General features: G+C 50.1%; 1 protein-coding gene and 1 non-coding gene across 7 annotated transcripts in view; both read right to left on the bottom strand.

Annotated features, from left to right (window-relative positions):
* Positions 1-1,833: 1,833 nt before the first annotated feature.
* Positions 1,834-25,739, bottom strand: part of ODF2 (outer dense fiber of sperm tails 2) — a 32,901-nt gene continuing 8,995 nt past the window's right edge. For 5 of the 6 annotated variants that reach the window (XM_031020303.2, XM_006749167.3, XM_006749169.3 and 2 more), the window contains 17 exons: positions 25,058-25,228; positions 24,042-24,202; positions 23,113-23,242; positions 22,374-22,505; positions 16,929-17,000; positions 15,366-15,437; positions 15,131-15,247; positions 14,302-14,487; positions 13,793-13,902; positions 12,187-12,322; positions 8,442-8,552; positions 8,241-8,345; positions 7,102-7,260; positions 5,713-5,813; positions 3,745-3,907; positions 3,188-3,313; positions 1,834-2,754 (listed from right to left, as the gene is read on the bottom strand). In XM_031020303.2, the coding sequence (XP_030876163.1) occupies positions 2,566-2,754; positions 3,188-3,313; positions 3,745-3,907; positions 5,713-5,813; positions 7,102-7,260; positions 8,241-8,345; positions 8,442-8,552; positions 12,187-12,322; positions 13,793-13,902; positions 14,302-14,487; positions 15,131-15,247; positions 15,366-15,437; positions 16,929-17,000; positions 22,374-22,505; positions 23,113-23,242; positions 24,042-24,202; positions 25,058-25,228 (2,241 nt within the window). In that variant the 3' untranslated portion in view covers positions 1,834-2,565. The remainder of the gene's footprint in view (positions 2,755-3,187; positions 3,314-3,744; positions 3,908-5,712; positions 5,814-7,101; positions 7,261-8,240; positions 8,346-8,441; positions 8,553-12,186; positions 12,323-13,792; positions 13,903-14,301; positions 14,488-15,130; positions 15,248-15,365; positions 15,438-16,928; positions 17,001-22,373; positions 22,506-23,112; positions 23,243-24,041; positions 24,203-25,057; positions 25,229-25,739) is intronic. The other variant, XM_031020304.2, reaches the window with a different exon arrangement.
* On the bottom strand, positions 21,715-21,905 carry LOC145717203 (U2 spliceosomal RNA). The gene has a single exon (XR_014140273.1). It is a non-coding gene; the product is annotated as a U2 spliceosomal RNA (small nuclear RNA).

Here is a 25,739-nt window from a genome sequence, read left to right as displayed (position 1 = left end):
CTGCCAGGGGCTGTGGGGAGGGGAAAGGGGGAGTGGCTGCTAACTGGTATGGGCTTCATTTTGGGTGATGAAAATGTTCTAGAACCAGATAAAAGTTTATAGTTGCTTAACTTTGTGAATATACTGAAAATGACTGAATTATACACTTTAAAAGGGTGAATTTTATGGCATGTGAATCCTATCTCAATACATCGGATAAGATTCACCATTGCTGGGAACCAGCTTTAACTGGGACTTCATAGCTTTGGCAATTCTTTTGCCCATTTCATAGGATCTTAGTTCGAGGTAGAAAGGAAACACCCTCTGGAGTTTGAAGTGATACAAACATTTTCTTTTTTTTTTTTTTTTACAAACTCTCTGGACTGTTTGTAATAAAATACTTTACAAAGAAAAATAGAACATCGTTGAGAGAGTCCCAGCAATAGACTCCAAAAGAGGTGTTTCCCACCAGCGTTGTAAACAGCAGTGCCCTGCGGGAGGAATTTTTCATTAGTTTTACAAAAATACAAATGAGTTGGGCAGATATGTACCACACTGGTGTAAGCTTGCCAACTGTACCTTTTTTTTTTTTTTTTGGTGGGCAGCAAAGTAAAGTTTATTGAGTGATAGTACAAAGCTCCCGAAGAGGGAGAGGACCCAAGAGGGCTGCCCCCAACTGTTCTTTTGTGGAAGATCGCTCATACATTGTAAGTTCTAGTCAGTTTATCATTAAGCTATGAAAACAGGCTTCGAATTGTGGCACTGGTAGCTGGTGCTTGTTTTTCAAATGAACTCCCTTGGCAAAATTAAAAGCTGGAAACTGCAGATGTCCAAAAATTTGAGGTGGGAAGGAGATTTTCTGAATCTAGATGACTGTGTGGGCCCATTGTTTTTGAGGACATAGGGGAATTCTCTGGAGTTCACTGTCCTTGGGTTAGAGTAGATAGAGAGGACAAGATTGGATCACCCAGAAGGCCAGTAACAGTTAAAACAGAAAGGTTAGGGTTCAGCACAGTACCCCATTCATTCACCCTCTAAGGAATGTGTTGTTCTTTCTTTTAAATACAGGAAAATGTGAAGAGCACAAAAATAGCCCATAATCTTGTCATTCAGAAACCAACTAACGGGGCACCTAGTTGGCTCAGTTGGTAGAGCATGCAACTCTTGATCTCAGGGTTGCGAGTTCAAGCCCCATGTTGAGTGTACAGATTATTTAAAAATAAGATACTTAGGGGCACCTTGCTGGCTCCATCAGCAGGGCATGCAACTCTTGATCTCAGGGTGTGAGTTCAAGCCCCATGTTGGGTGTACAGATTACTTAAAATCTTTAAAAATTTTTTTAAAAATAAGATCTTTATTTTTTTAAGATTTATTTATTTGAGAGAGAGAGCACAAGCAGGCAGAGGGAGAGGGAGAAGCAGGCTCCCCACTGAGCAGAGAGCCCGACGTCAGGCTCGATCCCAGGACCCTGGGATCATGACCCTAGCTGAAGGCAGACACTTAACCGAGTGAGCCACCTAGGCACCCCCCAAAATAAGATCTTTATAAAAAGAAAAAGAAACCAACTGACATTTTAAAAATAGTAATATATACACATCCTGTCTTCCTCCATCCTATCCATCCCGCCTGACACTGAGCAGTGCCGTACAAAGTGTGTTCTCCAGTCATCTCACAGGATTATGATGTGCAGAAGGTGCACAAGGAAGGAAGAACCAACCTGGGCCAAAATGAAATGGGAAACCTCATGTCCCAGGCACCAAGTACTTGTTTACTGGCTCTCCTGCAGCATTTTCCTTCATCGTTTTTAGAAAAGGGAAGGGGTGGGTAAAGGAAATCATCCAATGGAGCCTTAAATATTGATTATAAAAGCTTCTTGTAAAACAACACACATATTTCCAGAATTAAATGCATTCCATAGATAGAAACCTGGCAAAGAGAAACAAAAATCAGTGAGATTGGGATTACACTTTGAAGAGGCCACTGGACATGGGCCTTGCAGTGTCTGTTGTGAAGTGCTTGGGGACAGGTGGCCTCAAGGACACTCGAACATGAGGTTTCCTCCGGGCGTGGGAGGGAGACGTTGGGGCAAACACCGTACCCATGACAGAAAACAGCAAATGAACATGCTCACAGCCCAGGAGGGGTGGTGAGGACCTTGGGCTAATAGAGCCTGCTGGTTCAGGGAAGAGAAAACCCAAGGGAGAGATTCCTCAAAAGAGGAGGGCTGTGAGGGAACTGGAAGAAAAAGTCCAGATCATTTTCTCTGGGAAGGAAGGAGCAAAGTCATGGTGAGTTAAAATCTGGTACCCTAAGATTAGTAGATTTATGGCATGTCAAGGTAATTAATTTCCATCAGGTGACTCTGTCAGAGGGGAGAAAGAGAAAACTAAGTCGTTCCTGTCCCCCCCACCCCACCCCCTCGTTGCTTTAGGGACTTTTCTGGGGCCAGTAGCTCAGACAAGATCCTGCCTGAACACACTTCCATCAGTGGAAGAGATAGGAAAGCAAGAGGCTTTCCAGCTATGGCTTGGCCCCTCTGCGGTTCCCATGGCATCAATCCAGGCTCCTGGCCCAAGACCGGCAGCCTTAGGCAGGAGGAGATCGGGAGCGGATGGGAGAGCTGGTCAGGTAGGTAGTGTAGGGACTGTCCCCGAACACATTGGCATAGGATGACTTGAGGAACTGGACATAGTTCTGCATGCTGCGATTGGTGCTCTCTGACTGCTCCAGGCGATCTTTGAGGTCCTGGAGCCGGCTCTGGTAGCGACGGTCAGCCTAGGAGGGAGAACGAGAGTACGGGCCAAGTGTGTGAAATGTCCAGAACACACAGATCCCTAGAGACTTGATCAGTGGTTGCCAGGGGCTGACGGCGGGGGAATGGGAGGGACTGCTGATGGCTATGGGGTTTCTTTCTGAAAATATTCTAAACTCAGCTTGTGACGATAATGGCACACCTCTGTCAATATAATAAAAACCACCGAATCGTACAGTTTAAACGAGTGACTTTTACGGTATGTAAATGATACCTTAACCAAGCGGTTAAGAAAAAAAGGGATCTGCCTGGAATATCCTTAAGGGATGGGAAAGTGATTTGAGAAAAATAAAACCATATCATATTCATAAAAACACCTTGCCCTGCAGGCCCCAGGAAGCTAAAATCTCAATCCACTCCCTTCTCTTCTGCCCCCTACCCTCCAGCCCGACTCACATCGTCCCGGCTCCGCCGCAGCTGGCTGAGTTCAGTTTTGGTCCTGCTCAGCTGGGTCTCAAGGTCCAGGATTTTGCTCTGAGCAGCTCGCTCCTTGGAGACTGCGTGCTCCTTGGTTTGTTCCACCTGCCCAGAAGGCACGGAGGTGTGGCTGGCTTACCTCACCTGGGCAACGCCAGGCAGAGAAGCCTGGGCCACTCCCGCTCCGGTCTCACGGACGGCCCTTGCACGTCGCTGTGGACAGCTCCCAGGAGCCTCGGGGCAGGAGCTAACTACAGGACTTCTGCAGCCCACTTCACCTGCCCCTTCCCCACACTCCATGAGTCATCACCTGAGCTCTGGTAAACCTGGCTGAGTCCCACACAGGCTGCAACTGAATAAGCCATCATGAATAAAGGGCCAAATCCTCTATAGTAATTGCTCATTTGATCCTTACAACGAATTCATGAGGCAGGTGCCACTACTGTGTGCCCATTTTTTAGATGGGAGAATAGGCTGAGAGGTCAGGTGATTTGCCCAAGGTCACAGAGTTAGTTAGTAATGGAATCGAGACTGACCTGCCTCCTAGCATCTTCAACGGCGCTCTCCAATTGCCTGGCCAGGGTCCCACACTCCCGTGTTTTCTCCTCTAGCCGCAGCTGGGACTGATGGATTGCCTCCTCCCTCTTGGCAATCACCTGTAGGAACTCGATATTCTGGGCGCTGGTTGCCTCCAGTTTCCTAGGTGAAAGCACTTAATCAGATCCTGCTCATACCCCTACCTGTCCTGTTCCACCCCGCCAGGGGGCTGCCAGTCACCCCTGGACGGGGGCTCTCATCACGCCAAGAGTCTCCAAGGAACCACAGGAATAAACCAAAGAAACCTGCTGATCAGCAAGACGGCAGGGAGCTGAGCAGCCCAGACAGCCGGTTAGAGGGCTGTGTGAAGAGTGCGCGGGCAGGGCAGGCAGACTGAGTGTGCCTGTTAGCACACAAAACACAGCACCTTGTACTGAACTTAAAATTTAGAAGTTATACAATGTTTCACAAATGCAATTAATTTGTTGCTTATGCATGTGGGAGAATGGTTAGGAGAGAAGGAAGTTTCTAGAATAAGATTAAAATGTATTTCTTTATAATTAAAATTTTAACCTTAAAAGAATTTATAGAGGACAGATAAAACTGCCACCTGTAAAACAAAACAAAAAAACAAAACAACAACAAAAACACGGGTCACCATTATCCCCACTCTACAGATGAAGAAACTGAGGCACTGAGAGCTAAAGTCACTGGCCCGAGGTCAACACAGCTGGCTGGTCCGTCACCAAAACCCATGCCCTCGGCTTCTGTTCACGGCTGCCCCCTCAGCAAAGGGACTTCAGCTGGACCGCTCTAGCGCGGATGTGAGCCACCACGGGCTGCGGTGACCATTCCGATATGCACACACGGTCCCCAGTGCACTTCCAGAACATCTTCCAGTTGAAAGCTCTGTAAGTCCTGCTAAGTCCAGCTGCACACTGGAGGCCAGCAGAGCAGAGCGGTGGCAGGGCCCAGGAGACCTGCTTGCCCAGGTCCCAGCACGCAGGCTGCATGAGCCACCTGGGCAGTCATGGCATCCCAGGGCTCCAGGCCTTTCAGCTCTGAAACTAAGACTCCAGCCCTCATTTTACAGATGCTTAAAAGCTCCAGAGGAGAGTCAGGGGCCTACGTCACAGCTTTGCCAGATACCAGCTGTGTCACCTTGGGCAAGTCACTTTACCTTTCTCCATGCTCAGTTTCCTCATATTTAAAATTGGGATAATAGTAGGGGCGCCTGGCTGACTCAGTCGGTAGAGCGTGCAACTCTTGATCTCAGGGTCGCGAGTTCAAGCCCCATGTTGGGCATGGAGTATACTTAAAAAAAAGCGGGGGGCGGATAATAGCAACTAATGTGTTAAGGCCTTTGAGGAAGGCCTCATGGAAGACTTACAATAACCTCATGAGCTAGATTCTTATCCCTCCCTTGATCCCCTTCTCAAGATGAGTAAACAGAGGCTCAAAAGGGTTCAAGGATTTGCTCAAGATCACAATACAAGTGGCCAAGCTGAGACCCAAGGCCAGGGCTTCTGATTCTAAAAGCTGTACTCTTCCCTTGACTACCTCCAACAGTCCGTATGTAACAGAAGAATCAGATCAGAAAGGTCTTGGGGAAGGAGGGTCAGAAACAAAGAGCAAATTGTGAAGGGGGGGATGCCCCCCCCCCCCAACAGCCGCATACTGGTCCTGCTGGTTTGCTGGGTGAAGTGTGCCTTTTTGGTCGGTGGAGCCTGTGGGTGGTCTGAACGTGACCACACTGTTCTGGAGCATCCCCCGGTCAAGAGACCGCCTTCCTCTCTCCCACAATGCTTACCACTGCAATGGAAGCAGCTTTTCCTCTGAGGTCTGCCCTGTACCTTCCAGGGCCTTGAGTCCCTCAAACACTTCTGCACACTAAGCCCAAAGCAGCTAAGTGGCTGAAAGTCTCAGGTCCTAGGAAGAGGACAGAGATGAGACCAAGTGCCTCTAACCTCTCCAGTTCATCCACCTTCAGACTCAGCTGTTTATTTTCCTTCTGGGAAGCCTGATGTTTCTCTCTTGCCATCTCCAGCTTGTCCCCCTGATGTTCGATCTAAAATGACAGGAACACAGACCTGTTTATGAAGGAACTTCCCGGTGCAGCCCTCCCTTCCCCCTAGGACCTGTCATCCACACCCAGGAGAGGGGCATGCTGCCCTCAGCAGGCATCCAAGTCTCAACGCACAACCTGGAGGAGAGAGGAGAGGAGGGACAGGTTAGGCCCAACTCCCGTGAAGGCTTTTCCCATACGAAGAGAAGCCAGGTTTGATCCCGATGAACCACGGTGATGCTTTCTTGATCAGGAGAAGCCACTCAATGGGATCCAGGGCAGACATGAGAGGGCGGAAGCAGATGGTGGGTTTAACTGGCCCACATGACGTGCCACGGCGCTTTACCAGTTACATTGCTGGCACCGCTGATTTCATTCTGCCACTGAATGGGGACAAGTGCACGCAAGGCAACAGGGAACCCAGCAAGTCTTTCAGGCTGGCGAGTTTGAGAGGTTATCCAGAGGGCTGCTGTATGCAGAAGCCTCAGATACCAGGCTCGAAAGGCCCTCAGAATGCTCAGGTTCAAGAGAGGGTAGGCAACTTAAGAGGACTGAGAACACGGGCTTGGGAAGCAGATGGAGCTGGCTGGGTTCCAAACCCTGTTCATTAAGTATCAGCTCTGTGACCTCAGGAAATTATGCCCCTATGCCTTGGGCTGCCTTCTGGAAAATGGGGGAAAATAGTATCTACATCTTAACGTTCCTGGGAGAATTACGTGAGACAATACTGGAGCGCAAAGTCTGTGCTCAAGAAACGACAGCTACTTTTATTATTACAAGGTAGCAGGTCAGGAGAAGGGAAGGGCCTCACCCAAGGTCCCACTGCAGATGAGAGGCACATAGTTTCTTACACCATCGGCAGGATTCCAGTAACCCAGAGGCAGACTGCTTCTGGGAGGAAGGGAGCCCTCTCTGGGGTCAGAACCTCAGGCAATGGAGCTAAGAGTAGGGAAAGGCAGCTAAAGCAAGAGAAAGTTGGGAAAGAGCACTCGGAGGGCTGGGTGTCTCCCCGGGGGCCGAGCGCAGCCGCAGAGCGGAGGAGACTTGGAGCACCGGGGGGCGGGCAACACAGGACAGTGGCGGCTCCTATAACTACAATCACTTTGTGCAAACACAAGGCATTTGGCACACCAGACTTTTATTTCACAGCACTGATGATAGCTCACTCCTTTCAGAAAGCGGCAGCCAAGAAAAAGGAAGTGGTCCTCCCTTGGGGGGGGTGTGCAGCTCATCTTGGTAAGCGGGACCCTGCTCGCGCCAGTTCGTGGGACCCTTTCTGCCAGTCCCTTACCCGGCTGCGCAGATCTGATATGATGGCTGTGAGGTCAATGTTCTTCCTCTCATAGCCCTGCAGCTGGTCTTGGCACTCTGCCAGCTTAGCCTCCGTGATCTTGAGGATGTCGGGCAGCTGCTGCAGGTCAGCCAGCTGGGACTGGAACTGCCTACGGGCCTGGAGTGGGAGAGAAAAGCCCACCATTGGGAAGGGCCCTGCTGCTGGTGAGGCCAGGCAGAGTCCTTTGGAGTTAGGGCAGGGCCGCCCTCAGTCCCCGGAAAAGGGTCCTGTGAGAACCACAGGCAGGAATGTAGCCTGCCCTCCCCACAGGTCTCCCCTCCAGCTGTTCTCTGAGGGACACACTTGACCCCAAATAGCCCTTGAGCCTGCCACTCCTTTAGTCATTGAATAACAATGGCAATCACATAGCAAACACCAGGCCCCTAGCCCCCCCCCCCCCCCCAGTGCTAAGGGCTCTCTCAATTAATTCATACAACGACCTATAAAGTGGGGGCTGTTTTCCCAATACAAGGGCTCTAAGGATCATAGGAGCAAAGTCATTTCCCTAAGGTTGCTCAGCTAGAAACTGACAGAGCCAGGATTAAGGTCCAGTCTAACTCCAATGCCCCTAGGAAGGCAATCCTAATGCTACAGGTCCGAGCTCTCTGATTTAGTCCATGCCTGTGTTAACAAGGAGGCTGAGGACTGGATGGGGCAAGGACTTGCCTAAGGCTATGTAACAGATGAGTGGCTGGGCCTGGACTCAGCCCTTCTCCTAGGTTAATATTAAGATTATCCCTTTATCTCTAGAATAAGGCTCTCTGGGGAAAAGGGGAGGGGAGGCACATCTTTGGGTTGAGCAGAACGAAATAGGCAACTTCTAAGACCTGGCAGATCTGAGCATTTGAATCCACTTTGATGATCTAAGGAGGAGAGATTATTTTAAGGAAACTGAAGAAAGAAAAAACCAGGAGGAAAAGGAATAAAGCAACAGAGAGAGAGAGAGAGAGAGAGCGCACGTGCACGGTACTGTGGACCAGCCCAGCAATGAGAAAACTCGTCAATCTTTCTGGTCCAAATCTGGGAGACTCACAGGCAACCAAGGGGGACAGACATGGGATTGGGTGGCGGAAGAAAGCAAGGAAGGGGAGCAGTACCGCTTCAATCTCTTTGTTCATCTCATCTTTAAGGATCTTGTTCTCTTTGTCACAGCGTTCCAGCTGGGCAGCCACTTCATCAGCCTCCAATCTGGTCTTCATCACCTGGGGGCCAGCAGAGGATTGGGCAGAGTTTCGGTGAAAAACACCTTTACAGCCAACCCTTCCTGGGAGAGGTCAACGTCCCGGGCAGCCGCCTACCTGACTCTTATAGTTGTCAATCATCCCTTCATAGTTCTTAACTGACGCCTTCAGCTGCTGTACCTCGATGTGCGCCTGATTGAGCTTGTCCTCCATCGGGGCGAAGCTAGCCTGGAGGGGGCGGCTAGTGAGTAACCCACAACAAGGTTCCCAAAGCAGGCGGCAATCCCACCCTCACCTCTCACTCCGAGGGGCCAGCCAAGGGAAGACCCACCTACTCAAACCCACACCAGCAGTTTTCCTCAGACAGGTGCCAGGGCAACTCAAGTGAATAAAGAGTTGACCCTGGAACAATGAATGGAGGGCTTAGGGCCACCAACCTCCCACACAATCGAAAATGCACCTATAACTTTTGAATCCCTCAGAACTTAACTACTAACAACCTACTGTTGACCAGAAGCCTTACCAATAACATATATAGTTGATCAACACATATTTTGTATATGTATTATATACTGTACTCTTACAATAAAGTAAGCTAAAGCAAAGAAAATGTTAGGAAAATCATAAAAAAATACAGTACTAAACTGTATTTATAAAAAAAAATCCACATATAAGTAGACTCACACCATTCAAACCCGTGTGTCAACGGTCAACTGTAGATGCAAGTAAGCAACTCTTATGCTTTCTTGTCCTTACTACAAAAGCAATACATAATCATTAAAGAAAATGGAGGTAATAAAAAAAAGAAAATGGAGGTAAGGGGCGCCAAGGTGGCTCAGTTGTTAAGCATCTGCCTTCAGCTCAGGTCATGATCCCAGGGTCCTGGGATCGAGCCTCGCATCAGGCTTCCTGATCAGTGGGAAGCCTGCTTCTCCCTCTCCCACTGCCCCTGCTTGTGTTCCCTCTCTCGCTGTCTCTCTCTCTCTAATAAATAAATAAAATCTTTAAAAGAAAAAAAGAAAAAGAAAATGGAGGTAACACCAAGGAAAACCAATCTGATGCCTTGCTTTATGGCTATCTGTCTGTAGCTGAGTAGATACTTTTTTTTTCAACAGGAATAGGATTATATTGTATTTACTGCTTTGCAACATGCTTTTGCAAGTAACAATTACCTGACCTACTTCTCAAGTCAACAAATGTCCTCCTACAACTTAAATGCTCACCTTAGTAGATGGGACAAAAGAAATCATGGTATCTCAATAAAACAATTTGCAGTCATTTGAAAGAGAGAAAGCTAAAAACCAAAACCAAAACAAAGCAAAACAATAACCTGGCCTAAAAAGATATCCATGAGATATGGGTGAATGAGAAAAGCAAGCTGCAGAATAATGGATGTGGGGGCGCCAAGGTGGCTCAGTTGTTAAGCATCTGCCTTCAGCTCAGGTCATGATCCCAGGGTCCTGGGATGGAGCCCCACATTGGGCTCCTGGCTCAGTGAGGAGCCTGCTTCTCCCTCTCCCTCTGCCTCTCTCCCTGCTCATGGTTTCTCTCTCTCTCTCTCTGTATCTCTGTGTCTCAAATGAATAAATAAAATCTTTTAATAAAAAAAAAAAGAATAATGGATGTGTATGTGTTTGAATATCTCTATTAGTATTGGGGGGAAAAAACCTGGAAAAATATGTATCTACAGTTCACAAAAACCATCACTTCTATATCACATTTTTGTAATGTTTTAAACTTTTCCTGGAGAACATCATCTAAGACAATATACTTCTACAAACATCATTTTGAATGGCCACACTGTATTACATGCCACAGACATCCATACTGTAACTGATCCCCTAACCACCTGTTAGACGTGGAGGCCGCCTTTCATTTCCCAGCAACCTCACTACAACAAATGAGGGGCCGCCCCTCCCGCCAGAATGTCTCCAGTGAGGACTGACAATACCAAGGGTCCCCCAGGAGACATGGAGCAACTGTTACCTCTCCCAAACCCCTGATGGCAGTGTAACTTTATATAACTGCCTTATCCTATGGCAACATCTACCAAAGCTGGATTTATGCTCACCATCTAATGACCTGCAATTCTACCTCAAGGTATTTAACTTATAAAAATACCCCAAATAGGTGCACCCGAAGATGTATGAAGATACTGTACAAGTCAAATGTCCATTGAGAGGAGAGATAAATGTAGCAGGGTGTGATCCTATAGCGGCAGACTGGACAGCACGGACCTTGAGACCTGCCACACAGCATGGATTGTTTACAGACAGAACGCTGCATGAAAGCCAGGCACGGAATTCAAAAACAGGCAAGCTGACCTGTGCTGACTGAAGTCGGGACGACAGTCACCTTGGCACAGGTGTTTGTAAGCGGGTGAGGTCACTGGGATGCTAGTAAGGTTTGGATCAGGGTGGATGATGGATAAAACGTGTTCACTTTGTGAAAAGTCTAGAATGGGGTACCTTTCCATATGTCATACTTAAATAAAGCAGTAAAAAAAATAAACCTAGGGGTGCCTGGCTGGCTCAGTCGGTAGAGCATGTGACTCTTGAGCTCAGGGTTGTGAGTTCAAGTCCCACGTTGGGTGTAGAAATTACTTAAAAATAATTTTTTTTAGGGGCACCTGGGTGGCTCAGTCGTTAAGCGTCTGCCTTCGGCTCAGGTCATGATCCCAGGGTCCTGGGATCGAGCCCCGCATCTGGCTCCCTGCTCAGCGGGAAGCCTGCTTCTCCCTCTCCTGCTCCCCCTGCTTGGGTTCCCTCTCTCGCTGTGTTTCTCTCTGTTAAATAAATAAATAAATAAATAAATAAATAAATAAATAAATTTTTTTGAAGATTTTATTTATTTGACAGAGAGAGAGAGAGAGAGAACATAAGCAGGGGGAGTGGCAGGCAGAGAGAGAAGCAGGCTCCCCGCCGAGCAGGGAGCCCAATGTGGGGCTCGATCCCAGGACTCCGGGATCATGACCTGAGCTGAAGGCAGACGCTTAACCAACTGAGCCACCCAGGCGCCCCTTAAAAATACAATCTTTAAAAAAATAAACAAACTTAGACTTGACTGTCCAGATCATTAAAAAGATCCGACCCGGCTCTGAAACATGAACCTTGACTCAGTGCCTCTGCCTCTACTGTGCCGGGAGGGTGTGGAGCAAGTGGTCAGGCTCCAGAACGAGACTGGCTTCAAATCTTAATGCCAACACTTCCGGGGCAAAATCCTGGCAACAAACGTGACCCCTCTCTAAGCCTGTTTCCTTATTCTATAAAGTAGAGACAACTACTCACTATTGGGAGGTTGGGACGTTAGGGAGAATGGATGCACATCAAGGGGGCAGCAGCCCCCCAGGAGTCAGTGCCCACCTCTAGTCGGGTGTGTTGCACGCACATGGGCTGGGTGTTCATGTTAAGTGTCTCACACACATTACCACGTTCTCATCAGAGCCTCCTTTCCTCCAAGAAACCACAGTGACAAAGGATAAACCGTCTAGCCTAGAGCCTGCAGCTAGTGAAAGGCGGTCAGAACTTGATCCAGGCCTTTCTTTTTCTTTTTTTTTTTAAGATTTTATTTACTTGAGAGGGAGAAGGAGAAGCAGACTCACCGCTGAGCAGAGAGCCTGATGTTGGGCTCGATCCCAGGACCCCAAGATCATGACCTGAGCTGAAGGCAGACTCCTAACTGGCTGAACCACCCAGGCACCCCGAATCCAGGCCTTTCTGACTCCAGCACATGCCCTCCTAATCATGTCGCTGCCTCCAGGCCCTCTGAAGACCCCTGAGTCATTTCTGGGGGCCATCCGGAGTGCCCCATCAGGGGCCCTGCTGCCCTATGCCCACAGTGTGGGCCCACTCTCACTACAGACCTTCAGCCTCTCGTTCTCTAGCTTGAACGCGGAATACTCGGCTGTCTGCCGGTGTAATCTCTCCACCAGGCTGTCCCGATCTTCCCGCATCTTCTCCTCCAACGTTTGTTGTTGGTTTACGAGATCTGTCACCCGGCTAGAATGTCGCAGACAGAAAGCAGACAAAGAGAAGCCTTACATGGGTTCTGAGAAGCCAGGTCTTTGTGTGGAGTGGGGCCAAGTGTTCCTCCCCAGGGCCACCTCTTGGTGTCCTGTCTGCTCCCCATTCTCCACTCTACTCCACTGCCCCGCTCTGCCCTGGCGCGTTCCCACATACCCCCTTCTCTTCTATCAGCCTTTAGATTTGTCTCCCATACCCCCCCTTCCAGAAGCCTTCTGTGTTCTGATCCTCCCATGAAGCCAAGACACGCCCTGAAGACAAGAACCAGAGATGGGGTCCCTTCCCAACTCTCCATGATCCCCCTTGGATCTCTTAGCCCAGCAGGTCTTCAAGTTAGGACAGAACTCCCAGGCTGGGTGGTCAGGGACACCCCCAGACATCCCTCTCCCTTGTTCACGCGTGTGAATGCATACAGCACAAAGGGAAAGAAATCATGTGCTCACGTGCCCTGACCCCCTTCCCCTCCCCCCATCACTCAGCAGGCTGTAGTCCAGCAACAGAGACCGTGGCCTCACAGCAGCATTCGGGCTCGCAGATGCTTATCTTGACCACAGGCCCAAAACAGAACCTTGACATAGTGTGTGCTCTCAGGAATGATCAGTTACAGTTCATTCAGCAAATACGTGCTAAGCACAGAGTAGGCCCAAGCAAACACATCATGTTGGTTTCGCCGGCAAATTCCTCCTCACCCTTAGAAACCCAGTTGAGACTTCCCTCCTCAGAGCCTCTCTTCCCCAATCCCCCTCCTCTGTACCATGTACCCTTCTACCCTCATTATCTGTTTTCTCCTACCAGAGAACCCTGGGAAGGTAGCACCTGGCAGAGGGCCCGACACATAGCAGGTTCTCCGAATGTTTGCTAAATTGAGTTGAATCCAGCAAAAGACACTTCCTCAGCTAGCAACCCTGTGACCGGTCCAGAACCCTGGGAGTCCGGGTCTCTGTAGCCTGGTGTTTTCTACTAGAGCACAGGGTTCACTCCATGAGGGCAGGGAATGCATCTGTCTTGTCTCTGTGGTGACCCTAAAGGCCAGCACACAGCCTGGTATAGAGCAGATGCTCAATAAATATTTTTCAGATGAATGAATACATGATTATAGGTGACACTGAGAATGTCTGAATGGTCGCTGGTCCCCAGTGGCGAGAAAGGTGTGAGTTCAGTCCCCTACCACTTGAGACCACTTTTGCCCCCTACTCTGACCTACCGAATGCTGGGCAAAACAGCTGCTATCACCGGGCAGACAACAGAGAGAAGAGAGGGCCATTTCCAGCAGCTCCCAGCCCTCTGTGAGCAGAGAAGCCGGGCCCCTCCACAGTGCAGTCCCTGACGGGCAAGACCACACAGCAGCCATGAGGGCGCTGGGCCCCACCTCACGTTGCCAGGCCCCTTCCACCTGTGTACCCGCTTCCCTCCCTCAGCTCACATGCCCTCTCCTAACACACGTACTCGTTCAGGACGATAATTTCCAGCTCGAGGTCTCCCTTGTCTTTCACAACTTGATTGTAGCGGCTCCTCCATGATTCCAGAGTGGATAAAGCTTCAGCGACATAAAGATCCTGGGAACATGGGACAACAGTGCCTGTCAGCCCGGTGACAGTGCTGAGGCTGAGGGAGCTGGATGCTGGGCTCACCCTGGATGGTTCCTCACCCCCACAGTCCAACGGTGACCGAACCCAGCTGTAGCTTCTAGATTTCCAGCAACCACACATGTGCTTTACTTGCACGTCCTTCCTTGACCACCATTCCCACGTACGATATTGACGCAGGCTCAACTGTCCCCTCCAGCGTCTCCAGCCAGCCGCCCACCCTGCTTTCACCCTTTTACCCCTTTACTCACCCACTGCCTCCCCTTCCCCCAGCACAGTCACCCTTTCCACCATCAGCATCCCTCTGATCATAGCCCAGCCAGCGCTGCCAGCCTCCACCCCCGGTCGCCCTCAGGGAAGGCCCCCCACCTTGTCAGCAAGTTGCACGTGCAGCTGCTCAGCATACTCCTCACTCTTCTCAGCTCGTTCCTTCTGGGCTCGGATGGCCTTCTTTAAGGTTTCTTTGTCTCGGTCTCCCTTTTGCTTTAATTCCTTCAACTGCTCCATGATGGCCTCCACTTCTGCCTTGTGCTGGTTCCCACTGCGCTCCAGGTTCTGGGAGGGGAGGGCCAAAAGCAGGTGGGGGGGTGGAGAGAGACAAGAGTGAAGAGGAGAGAGGGGAAAGGGGACCAGCAGGAAGAAGGGGTAAAGAAGAGGGAGAAAGAAAATGGGTCACCAACTGTGTGGGGGCTCAGAGCTCTCCGAATGCAGGCCAGGGACAGGGGCCATTCCCAGCGCCCCATGGCACCTCTCCAGATCGCTGAACCCACTGGGTCTGAATGTTAGGACAGTACTCTCTTTTCGAATTCTTGCTTCAACTCCCAGTACTGTGGTCCGAAGTATCTCTCAGTCACTCAGCAGAGCCGTGACCTCAGAGGTTCCCTGGCTCGCCCGGGCAAGCAGCATTTGAGACCACTCCCTCCCCAGGGGGGTGGGGGGGGAGTTACAAGACCCGAGGGCCTAAGGGATTAAGTGATTGGCTGGGTCAAGGCACCAAACCCGGTCACTGCAGGGAAGGGCACCCAGGGCTTCCAGGGTCCACTGCTCTTGCCACTGTCCCACAGTCTCTCTGAAGCAGGAGGGCATTGGCAGCAAGCACCCCATAAACCGTCGGGGCAAAGCCTTCCTGAGTGTGGCTCACCGCCCTGGACTGCCACACCCCGGCCCCTCCTTCCCCACCTGCAGCGCCGGCAGGTACCTTGATCTGCATGCACAGGCGACTGTTCTCTGCCTCTTTGCACCGGAGCTGTGCCTGCAAATGCCCACGCATGGACTCCATGGATTTAGAAAGCTCGGACGCTGTCTTTGCTTGAGCCTTTGGAGAGATGGACAAAGCGACAGAGCCAGCATGTGAATGCATGTTTCCAGTTCCAGTGCACACTCTACACACGAAGCTCTACTAGCTCGTAAGGAGGAACTGTAAGGGATGGTACCTTCTCACATTGTATTTCCTGGAGTAGCTCTTCTACCTCCTTGTCTTTGTCTTGCAGGAGTAACAGCAGGCGCTAGGGAGAACACACACGGTCATGAACTCCCGGGAAAGGGCAAAGAAGCAGGGCCCGGGGCGGGGGGGGGCGGACAGCCACTCCTGTGAGTGCCTGGCCACCAGGGCCCAAGGTCCAGAATACACCAGCCCATGTCACAGAGATCCTGACAGGAAGCACCCAACATCTGTATTAAATATTTAAGACGACAGACAGGTATTGATCTTGCAATTTAAAATAATGTGAGGGGCGCCTGGGTGGCTCAGTCGGTTAAGTGTCCGACTCCTGATTTCAGCTCAGGTCTTAATCTCAGGGTCGTGAGTTCAAGCCCTGTGTTGGGCTCCATGCCATGGAGACTACTTAAAAAATAATAATAATTAAAAAATAAATAAATAGGGGTGCCTGGGTGACTCAGTCAAGTGTCTGACTCTTGCTTTCAGCTCAGGTCATGACCTCACGGTTGTGGAAATGAACCCCTCAGCAGGCTCCGTACTCTGCGGGGTGTCGGCTTCAAGATTCTCTCCCTCTGCCCCTCCTCCAACTCACACATGCGCTCTCACTCTCTCCAGTAAATAAATGTTAAAAATAAATAAATAAAATAATGTTAGCTGTGGAAAACAATGAAAAACAAAAAAATGCTAAAGAATCCCCATAATAAAAAAAAAAGAATCCCCATAGTCCCCCAGCCAAAAGAACCACTGTTAAAACACATTAAAAAGTCTTATGCGTATGTTGTTCCATATGTACAATCCCACATTTACCGTAATGTGATTATATCTTCTACTTCTTTTGAAACAGCAGCTTACAGTTTCAATTTACTGGTGTATCATGATTTGATTCCTAGCCTTTCAAGCTGGGGATACAGATTTAGGCATTATACCCTTCATTGCCAAATCTCCCACTGTGGTATTCAGAGAGGCACTAAGAGCCAAGGGCCACACCTTGGGAAATGTGGCCTCCATCTTCCTTCTCTCTTGGAGACTCACGTGGGCATTAATACCTCAAGTGCTCCAAAAGGTTTTGGAGTTAACCCAGTGAACTTTTTGTACAGGCCAGCCAGTCATTTCCCAATTTATCTGGCCTCGCGTCACTCCCTTCTTTTGTTTCTGGCACCCATTAACATCGTGAGGAACTTAGGGTTCCATGAACCAGACTTCGGAGTGTGCTGCCTTGGGAGAGATTCCTAGAACTGGAATTGCTGAGTAAAAAGTCTGAACCTTTTGATGGCTTTTAATCCATAATACAAATAAGGCCATTCAAGTAACAGACTCTGATAGTTAATAAACCCAGCAGCAGCGGCAATATCCCTCATGTTGTGTTCAAGCTCCCAAGTGATCAACTAGACAAAGCCAGTGGAGCAGGCAGGATAGGGGACATCGGCCCATCTTATAGATCATGATATTAAGACCCAAACAAACGTCAGAGCGAGGCGCCGGCGCGGCGGCACTGGGCCAGCCGCTCTGTGTACTGTCGCCCGTAAACCACTAGAGCCGGCAGGGGGCGCTGTGTTACCGCTTTCTCTGAGTCCGCCTCCGCCAGCCGTTTGAGTAGTGCTCCTTGTTGCTCCATCAGCTTTTCCGAATCCTTCAAGGAAAGGCACAGTGCGAGCCAAGTGGTTAAGCAATGAACCCAGATGTCTACATCCCTTCTGGATTCTCTTCCTTTTCCAAAATTTGTATTTCCAATTATAAGAGTCATAAATAAATTACAATCTCATTATAAAATATTCAGTGAACCAGTAATGCTAAAGTCCCCTCATCCACCTCCAAACCCCATTCCACTGTTTAGTTTGATGAATGTCCTGCCCACCCTTTCTCTATGCATTTATATATAGCCATACCTAGAGAAACAGTATCTTTTGGGGGCTGGGGGCTGGGGGGAAGGATCTATGGGTGGTTTTACCAAAACGGTTAACATATTATGTTTTTGTGCTACTACTTGATTTTTAAATTTTTTTTTTAAAGATTTTATTTATTTGTGAGAAAGAGCGAGCACAAGCAGGGTGAAGGGCAGAGGGAGAAGCAGACTCCCCGCCGAGTGGGGAGCCTGACGCAGGGCTTGGTCAGGACCATGCTAAAGGCAGATGTTCAATCGACTAAGCCACCCAGGCGCCCCGACGACTTGATTTTTTTCTTAAGTTTTTTTTTTTTTAAAAGATTTTATTTATTTATTTGACAGAGAGATAGAGAGCACAAGTAGGCAGAGCAGCAGGCAGAGGGAGACGGAGAAGCAGGCTCTCCGCTGACCAGGGAGCCCGATGCGGGGCTCGATCCCAGGACCCCAGGACCCTGACCTGAGCCGAAGGCGGATGCTTAACCGACTGAGCCACCCAGGCACCCCCGGATTACTTGATTTTTTAAAAACAGCTTAATTGAGAAGCACCTGGCTGGCTCAGGGGGTGGAGTGAATGACTCTTGAGATTACTTAAAAATTTAAAAAAACCTCGGGGCGCCTGGGTAGCTCAGTCATTAAGCATCTGCCTTCAGCTTGGGTCATGGTCCCAGGGTCCTGGGATCAAGCCCTGCATTGGGCTCCCTGCTCGGCAGGAAGCCTGCTTCTCCCTCTCCCACTCCCACTCCCCCTGCTTGTGTTCCTGGTCTCGCTATCTCTTCTGTCAAATAAATAAATAAAATCTTAAAAAACAAATAAGTGAATGAATGAATAAAATCTTTAAAAAACAAAAACAAACAAACAAACCGGGGCACCTGGGTGGCTCAGTCACTAAGCGTCTGCCTTCGGCTCAGGTCATGATCCCAGGGTCCTAGGATCAAGCCCAGCATCGGGCTCCCTGCTCAGCAGGAAGGCTGCTTCTCCCTCTCCGCCTCTCCCCCTGCTTGTGTTCCCTCTCTCTCACTGTGTCTCTGTCAAATAAATAAATAAAATCTTTAAAAACAAACAAACAGGGGGCGCCTGGGTGGCTCAGTTGGTTAAGCGACTGCCTTCGGCTCAGGTCATGATCCTGGAGTCCTGGCATCGAATCCCGCATCAGGCTCCCTGCTCGGCAGGGAGTCTGCTCCTCCCTCTGATCCTCCCCCATCTCATGCTCTCTCTCTCTGTCTCATTCTCTCTCTCAAATAAATAAATAAAATCTTTAAAAAATAAATAAATAAATACAAACAAACAAACAAACAAACAGGGATGCCTGGGTGGCTCAGTCGTTAAGCGGCTGCCTTCGGCTCGGGTCATGGTCCCGGAGTCCTGGGATCGAGCCCTGCATCGGGCTCCTTGCAGGGAGCCTGCTTTTCCCTCTGCCAGCTGCTCCCCCTGCTTGTTCTCTCTCTCTCTCTCTGACAAAAAAATAAATAAAACCAAAAAAAAAACCCAAACCTTTATTGAGATGAAAATTCAGATACCATCACAAATCACCCATTTAAAATGCACAACTCAATGGTTTTTGGCATATTGCATTATTAATTTAATTGTGGTTAAACATTCATAACATAAACCTTGCCAGGGGCGCCTGGGTGGCTCAGTCGTTAGGCTTCTGCCTTCGGCTCAGGTTCCTGGGATTGAGCCCCACACTGGGCTCCCTGCTCAGCAGGGAGTCTGCCTCTCCCTCTGCCCTTCCCCCCCCCCAACTTGTGCTTGCACGTTCTCTCTCTCAAATAAATAAAATCTTAAAAAACAAAACATAAACCTTGCCATTTTTACCATTTTTTAAGTGTAAAATTCAGTGGCATATAGTACGTTCACAATGTTCTGCAACCATCACTCCTCGCTAAGTCCAGAACATTTTCATCATCCCACAGGAAAGCCTGTACCTGTTGAAGTAATCTCTTTGTCCCTCTCCCCCAGCCCCCAGCAACCACTAATCTGCCTTTTCTCCAGCATGACACTACATTTTTAACCTCTCCCCATGCATAGCCTCTGGGCAATGGAGCTGTTCATCCTCAGGTTGCACAACTGCAAACAGTGTAGCAATGTACGGTGCTGGGCTGGGCCCGAATAAGTGTCTTTATAGGGTTGATACCAAGAGGAGGAATGACTGGGCCAGGTTTGTGAGCTGAAATGACCTACAAAATGCCTGCATGGATGTGCATGGCCACAGGCAGGACAGGAGGGCCCTGGGCGGCAGGCCAGTCTTTGCCAGCAAGACTCCTGCTGTTTTAGCTTGCATTTTTCTAACTACTCATATGTTTATCAGCCATTGAGTTCCCTCTTCCCCCAACTGCTGCTCCCCTTGCCCATCTTCCCAACAGGCTGTGTCTGTGAACCTTCTGTATTCTTCCCTAGAGGGGGGCTCGCCCTCCCTTTCCCTCTCAGGCTCACAGGTTCCCTTCACAAGCCAGGACAAGACAGGGAGCGGTGAGAAGCCAGCATTGTGGTTTCTCCAGCAACAGGGAGGCAAACACAGGATGAAAGCTTAGGCCTGATGGGGCTCCCACTGCCCTTTAATGCCATGTCTTCTGAGCTTCCAAGGGGACACTACACAAATTAACACAGTCGCACCAAATCCCCCATTCTAAGGAGCCATGTACTACCACCACCCCAATTTTTAAGAGGAGATTGAGGCTGGGAGAAGTGAGGTGAGCTACGCAAGATCACAGAGCTGGAAATGGCAGAGCTGGGCCCTAAGCCAACTGACTCCACTGAGTGTCCCTAGCAAGCACCGAGGTGAGGGGTCCCGTCCCAAGTGCCACATGGGCAGGAGGAAATGAGAACCTGGACCAAACATGGAGCACCTGCTGTGGGTGGGAGTCCAAATTGGCTGACCCTTCATCTCCAATGGGAGATTCTAGGATTCCAGGACAGTAGAAGCTAAGGGGTCAAAATGGAAAAAACTGGGTAGAAGAGATTTTGGGGGGCCACGGTCCCAGGACAAACAGCAGCAGCACCTACCACCTACCACACACCAAACACCTACTGGGTGCTAAGCAGTATGACACTCCCTCATCCATGTCCTCACATGACGCCATATGGAAGATGCTATTCCCATTTTACAGGTGGGAAACTGAGACCGAGAGAGGTTAAAAATTGCCCACCCAAGAACACTGAGCCAGACATTAAACAGGTATTAATGATTTTAAGAGAGTAATTTAGCTGTAACTAATAAAACTGATAGAAATATATTCTAGAAACTCTTGGGTATACCAGGATAGTGTACATGAAGACCCAAAATAACGCAGCTTGTAGAAGCAAACTGAAAATATGTTTCCATCAACAGAAGAAAGGTAGTCATTGTGGTAGTCATTAAAATGGAACATAGCGGTGAAAATTAACTTCCTTAGGCCTCAGGGATAAAAGTGGATGAATCTCAAAAACACTGAGTGGGGGCGCCTGGGTGACTCTGTCAGTTAAGCGTCTGATTCTTGGTTTTGGCTCAGGTCATGATCTCAGGGTCCTGAGATCGAGCTCCGCGTAGGGCCCTGCTCAACGGGGAGTCTGCTTGGGATTCTCTCTCCCTGTCCTTCTGTCCCTCCCCCTGCTTGCTCTCTCCCTCTCTCTCTTCCTCTCAAATAAATAAATCTTTGAAAAAAATATATTGAGTGAAAAAAGAAAACTCAGGGGCGCCTGGGTGGCTCAGTTGGTTAAGCGACTGCCTTCAGCTCAGGTCATGATCCCAGGGTCCTGGGATCGAGTCCCACATCGGGCTCCCTGCTCTGCGGGGAGCCTGCTTCTCCCTCTCCCACTCCCCCTGCTTGTGTTCCCTGTCTCGCTGTGTCTCTCTCTGTCAAATAAATAAATAAAATCTTAAAAAAAAAAAAAAAGAAAGAAAAAAGAAAACTCAGAATAATACACATGGAACCATATCATTTACGTAAAGTTTGTATTATGTCATGTATACGTAAGTGATAAAGATGATCAGATTGAAGATAAAGGATCCCTCTGATAAGCTTATCCCCAAAGGAGACACAAGAGGGATTTAACTACCTGGATAAGATTTTGTTTGGAAAGCTGGCTGGGGTGCACACGGTTTTATACTACTTATTTAAATACTAATTTCTGGGGCGCCTGGGTGGCTCAGATGGTTGGGCGTCTGCCTTCGGCTCAGGTCATGATCTCGGGGTCCTGGGATCGAGTCCCGCATCAGGCTCCCTGCTCCTTGGGAGCCTGCTTCTCCCTCTGCCTTTCTCTCTCGCTCTGTCTCTCATGAATAAAAATAAATAAATAAATAAATAAATACTAATTTCTGGGGGCGCTTGGCTGGCTCCATTGGTAGAGCATGTGACTCTTGATCGTTTGGAGTTCGAGCCCCACGTCAGGTGTGGAGCCCACTTAAAAAAAAATTAAATAGGTGCGCCTGGGTGGCTCAGTCAGTTAAGCGTCTGCCTTCAGCTCAGGTCATGATCTCAGGGTCCTGGGATCGAGCCCTGCGTTGGGCTCCCTGCTCAGTGGGGAGTCTGCTTCTCCCTCTCCCTCTGGGCTCTCCCTCTCTCTAATAAATAAATAAATAAATAAATGCTTTTAAAAAACATTAAATGAATAAAAATATTAAACTGACAAGAACAGATACTACACTTGAATTTAGCCAAAAAGCCGAGAAGCAATTAAATAAAAATATTAAATGCTAATTTTTTAAAAATCCAAACAAGAAGTTGACAATGCTAAAAAAACAAAAAACAAAACACCATACTATGGTCTCTGGTTTGAGCCCAACAGGGAGACAGCTATTTATACCGTTGGTCTTTCCAGAATCATTTGCTAATACAGAACATCATTAGGAACCCATCTTTTAAGAAAACAGAGCACTACCCTACAGTTGGCGTCTGCCAGCCCCGAGCCATCCTCTGTTTAACCAAGGCCCGGGCCTCCCCCTGACGCCTCAGCTCCTTCCCGCGCCACCAGCCCCAGCTTCAACAATGAAGGCAGCACCCTCTGCCGGGTGACCAGCACCTCACGGGAACACTGGTCACATCTTTCTACGGCCCTCTCAGGTCGGGCACGGAGAGTACCTTTTTGTCACAGACGAGGAACTGAGGCTCAGAGCAGACGGGCCTGCAGAGGCCAGGAGCTCACCTCTTTACAGTGCTGTTCCCTCAGCAGGTCTCGGAGGGTGCGGTTGGTCTCTTCAAATGTGCTCAGCTTCTGCAGGAGAAGTTCCTTCTGCCTCGTTAGGGTGTTGATGTCCGTGCAGGTCATTTGTTTCTCCTGGAAGACAGCAGGCAGTCTTACAAGGTACACGGGGAGAAGGGAGGAGGCGGCAGAGGCAGGCCCCTCTTAAGAGGTGCTGGTGCCGGGAGGCCCAGTAAGAAGCCCTTGGCTGTGTACAGGACCACAGGGGTCAAAGGCAGGCTTCCCAGAGGAGATGAACCTGGAAGGACGGGGGCAGGAGCTGAGTCAGCTGAGAGCAACAAGTGGGGAGAAGGGCTGGGGAGCTCAGGGTAGGCAAGTGCAGTTAGGGCAGGCTTCCTGGAGGAAGAGGAAGAGGAAGAGGACGACACCTGGTGGCTGATAACTCGCAGGAATCAAACTGTGGCTGACACTTGCAGGAATCAGACTTAGGCCTTGACTCACTGTGATCCCAGGAGACCCATGATGAGGTCTCCTCAGAGACCCTGGCCACCAGAGGTCATCCTCGAGGATCAGGCCCTGGAAGTGAGAGTGGGGGTGGGGGCTGAGGAGTTAAGTGTGCCCTCCCCTGGCCTGGAGATGTCATAAAGTCAGCCTGATGACTGCGTAAAGACCCCTCCCTAGCTTGCAACTTGCCTGCATCTGGGCCCAGTCCCAGGGCTGGGTGGTTCTGCCTGCCACCTACCGTCTTCAGCTTCCCGATAGTATCCTTCAAGGCCATGACTTGCTTGGCAGCAGCAGCCCCATCCATTTCAGCTTCTACCAGCTTGGACATGAGGCACTCCTTCTCCTGCTGGAGGTGTTTCTTCTGAAGCCTGGGGCCAGAGAGAATAGTGCTCTGTGAGCCCTCCCAGGCCCCGGCCCGCTCAGAGCTCTGAGGCTCGCCTCACAATGCCCTGCGAGGCTCATCTCCTGGTCAGGGAACAGTGGGGGAGGGGGAGGGAGGGCTCCTGGAAGGCCACCTGGGCACCAGAGCAGGGCCTTCATCTCAGCTGACATTATGCCATCCGTGGCCCTGCTTGCCTCTCAGCCACTTAGCATCACCTCTGTCCCCAGCCTTCACCACAGTCTCGTAACCACCACCTTCAGATCCACTTTTGAGCCGTCCCATGCATTCTTCACCCTGGAGCCACGTCTGGCCCCACCACTCCCTGCTTTGAAAACCCTTCCGTGGCCCCTCAATGCAAACTCCTCAAAGCGACTGCTAAGAATGGCCCCTGCCAACCTCCATGGCACCCCTGCCCTCTGCCCACCCGTCTCCTCACTATGGCCCACTTTCCAATTCCCAGTCGCAAACTCCTCCCTTGGGGCTTTCACTCGTGATCCCACACGCCTTCTTCCCCAGCACCTACTGCCTATCTTCTAACCACCCTGCAGGGCTCTCCTTAAACGTCGCTTGTTCCAGAAAAGCTTCCCTGCCCCCACTGCACCCTGTGGGGTCCTTGTCCTCCCTCACAGCGTGAACCAGTAACTAGCCTGTGGCTGGTGACCAGCCGTAAGCCTGGGTGCACTGTGACCCGGGGACGGCGCCCGGGCCTGCCTCCGTCGCTTGCCCTTCCCAGGGCCTGCGGCAGCAGGGCGGGAGGAGCACACTGTGGGGCGGGGCCGCCTTACACGGTGAAGTCCTTCTCCTCCTTGATGCGCTCGATGTTGTGTCTCAGCACCGTGTTCTCATGCTCGGTCTCGGCCAGCTCGTGGGCCACCTCCTCCAGCTCTTCCTTGCGCTCCTCCAGGAACCTCTTGGCCATCTGGCGCTCACCCTTCTGCATCTTGACCTGTGCGGGAGCATGCGGGCAGGGGCCGCTGAGGGGGGGCTCCTTCTCTGCCACATTGCTAGGCCCGTTGCTTTGGGCCAGTTAAGGGCACCTCCGAGTGACAGACACATAGGTACTTAGGTCCTGCTGGGCACAATCTCAGTTAATCAGCACAGAGATGAGGGACAGACACTGTTCATCTCATTTCCTTGTTACTGAGTTCCGAGTACAGAGAGAGCCCAAGTGACCGACTTGCTGGTTGGGGACAGAGCCAGGATACAGACCGTGGTTCACTGGCACACCACAGGGGAGATGTCACAAAAAGGCCCATGCTCCGCGGGCTTTGGAGAAAGGGCTGTTGCCAGGCAGCCAGCCCCAGGTTCTCCAGGTGGGCCCATGAGCCCCGAATGCAGGGCAGGGGATTAAAGACACAGGCCATGTCAGCTGTCAAGACCTGGGTCTTGATCTTGCCCAAAGACAGAGCCTACCAACTGACGACAAACTTCCTTCACCTCCTTGGGGCTTTGTTCTCTTTCCAAACTGCTGTGTAAAAATGGGGAACAGAGGTCCCAGTGTCACAGTCACGTCATCTCCAAAATGGGGGCGATACCCTCACTGGCTTCATCTACTGCTGTGACAAGTCAAACCAGGGCATCCATACAGAGCACCAGGTGGGGTCAGAGCCAGGCCCCGGGCTAAGTGCTCGGTGCCCTGGGGCTATACCTCCTCAGAGGCATCTGAAGCCCTGGGCAGCGTGCTGAGAAGGGCGGGAGGCCCACAGGCGGACAGCCCCAAGGAAGCAGGCCACCAGGAACCGACCTGGGCCGTCTGTCACATCCTCAGGGCCATAGCTACTCCAGCCCCCACCTCCCTCACCTCAGACTTGAGACAACCAACCGCGTTCATTAGACTGTCAATCTTCTTATCATAACGGTTCATTTTACAGTGACCCGAGTCATCATCTTCTGTAGAGAGGTCACTTAACCGCATCACCGAGACCAGCTTTTCTGAAGATGGTGGCGTGATCTCCAGACAATGAGGTGGATTCTGATGCAGAGGAAGGAGAGACACATGAACTCATAAGGCAAGGCGGCAAGCATCGGTTCCAGCGCACCTGCTTTGTCCAATGGAGGCGGGAAGAGCTAAACCGCTGAGGGCCGGCCCCAGAGACCCTAGGACGGACAGTGCACCGGGCCTTCTCGATGGAACGTTACCTACCCACGTTTACATGAGGTTTCTGAAGATTCTCTACCAAGAAATAAACCTGTGTTACAATGTCAAGTTTAAAATAAAGGATAGAACAGACTGGCAAAAATAGTAATAATACCCCACGTTGGCAAAATTTGGGGGCAAGAGATGTTTTCATATACCTAGGGTAAAAGGGAAATAAGTCAAAAGTCTTTTAAGTGAGTATGAATGTGTGACAGTGGATAGCTGCGAGTAACACAAATCTGCTATGAAAGGTATTTTAGGGACAAGTGGGTAAATCTGAGTATGCACCAGATATATGATAATAAGAAATAAAGTTTTTAGGATTAATCACAGTTATTTTGGTTAC

Source organism: Leptonychotes weddellii, chromosome 14, assembly GCF_054177405.1.
Source record: "Leptonychotes weddellii isolate Sample4059 chromosome 14, ASM5417740v2, whole genome shotgun sequence".
NCBI lineage: Eukaryota > Metazoa > Chordata > Mammalia > Carnivora > Phocidae > Leptonychotes > Leptonychotes weddellii.
This window is presented reverse-complemented; position numbering and strand designations above follow the sequence as displayed.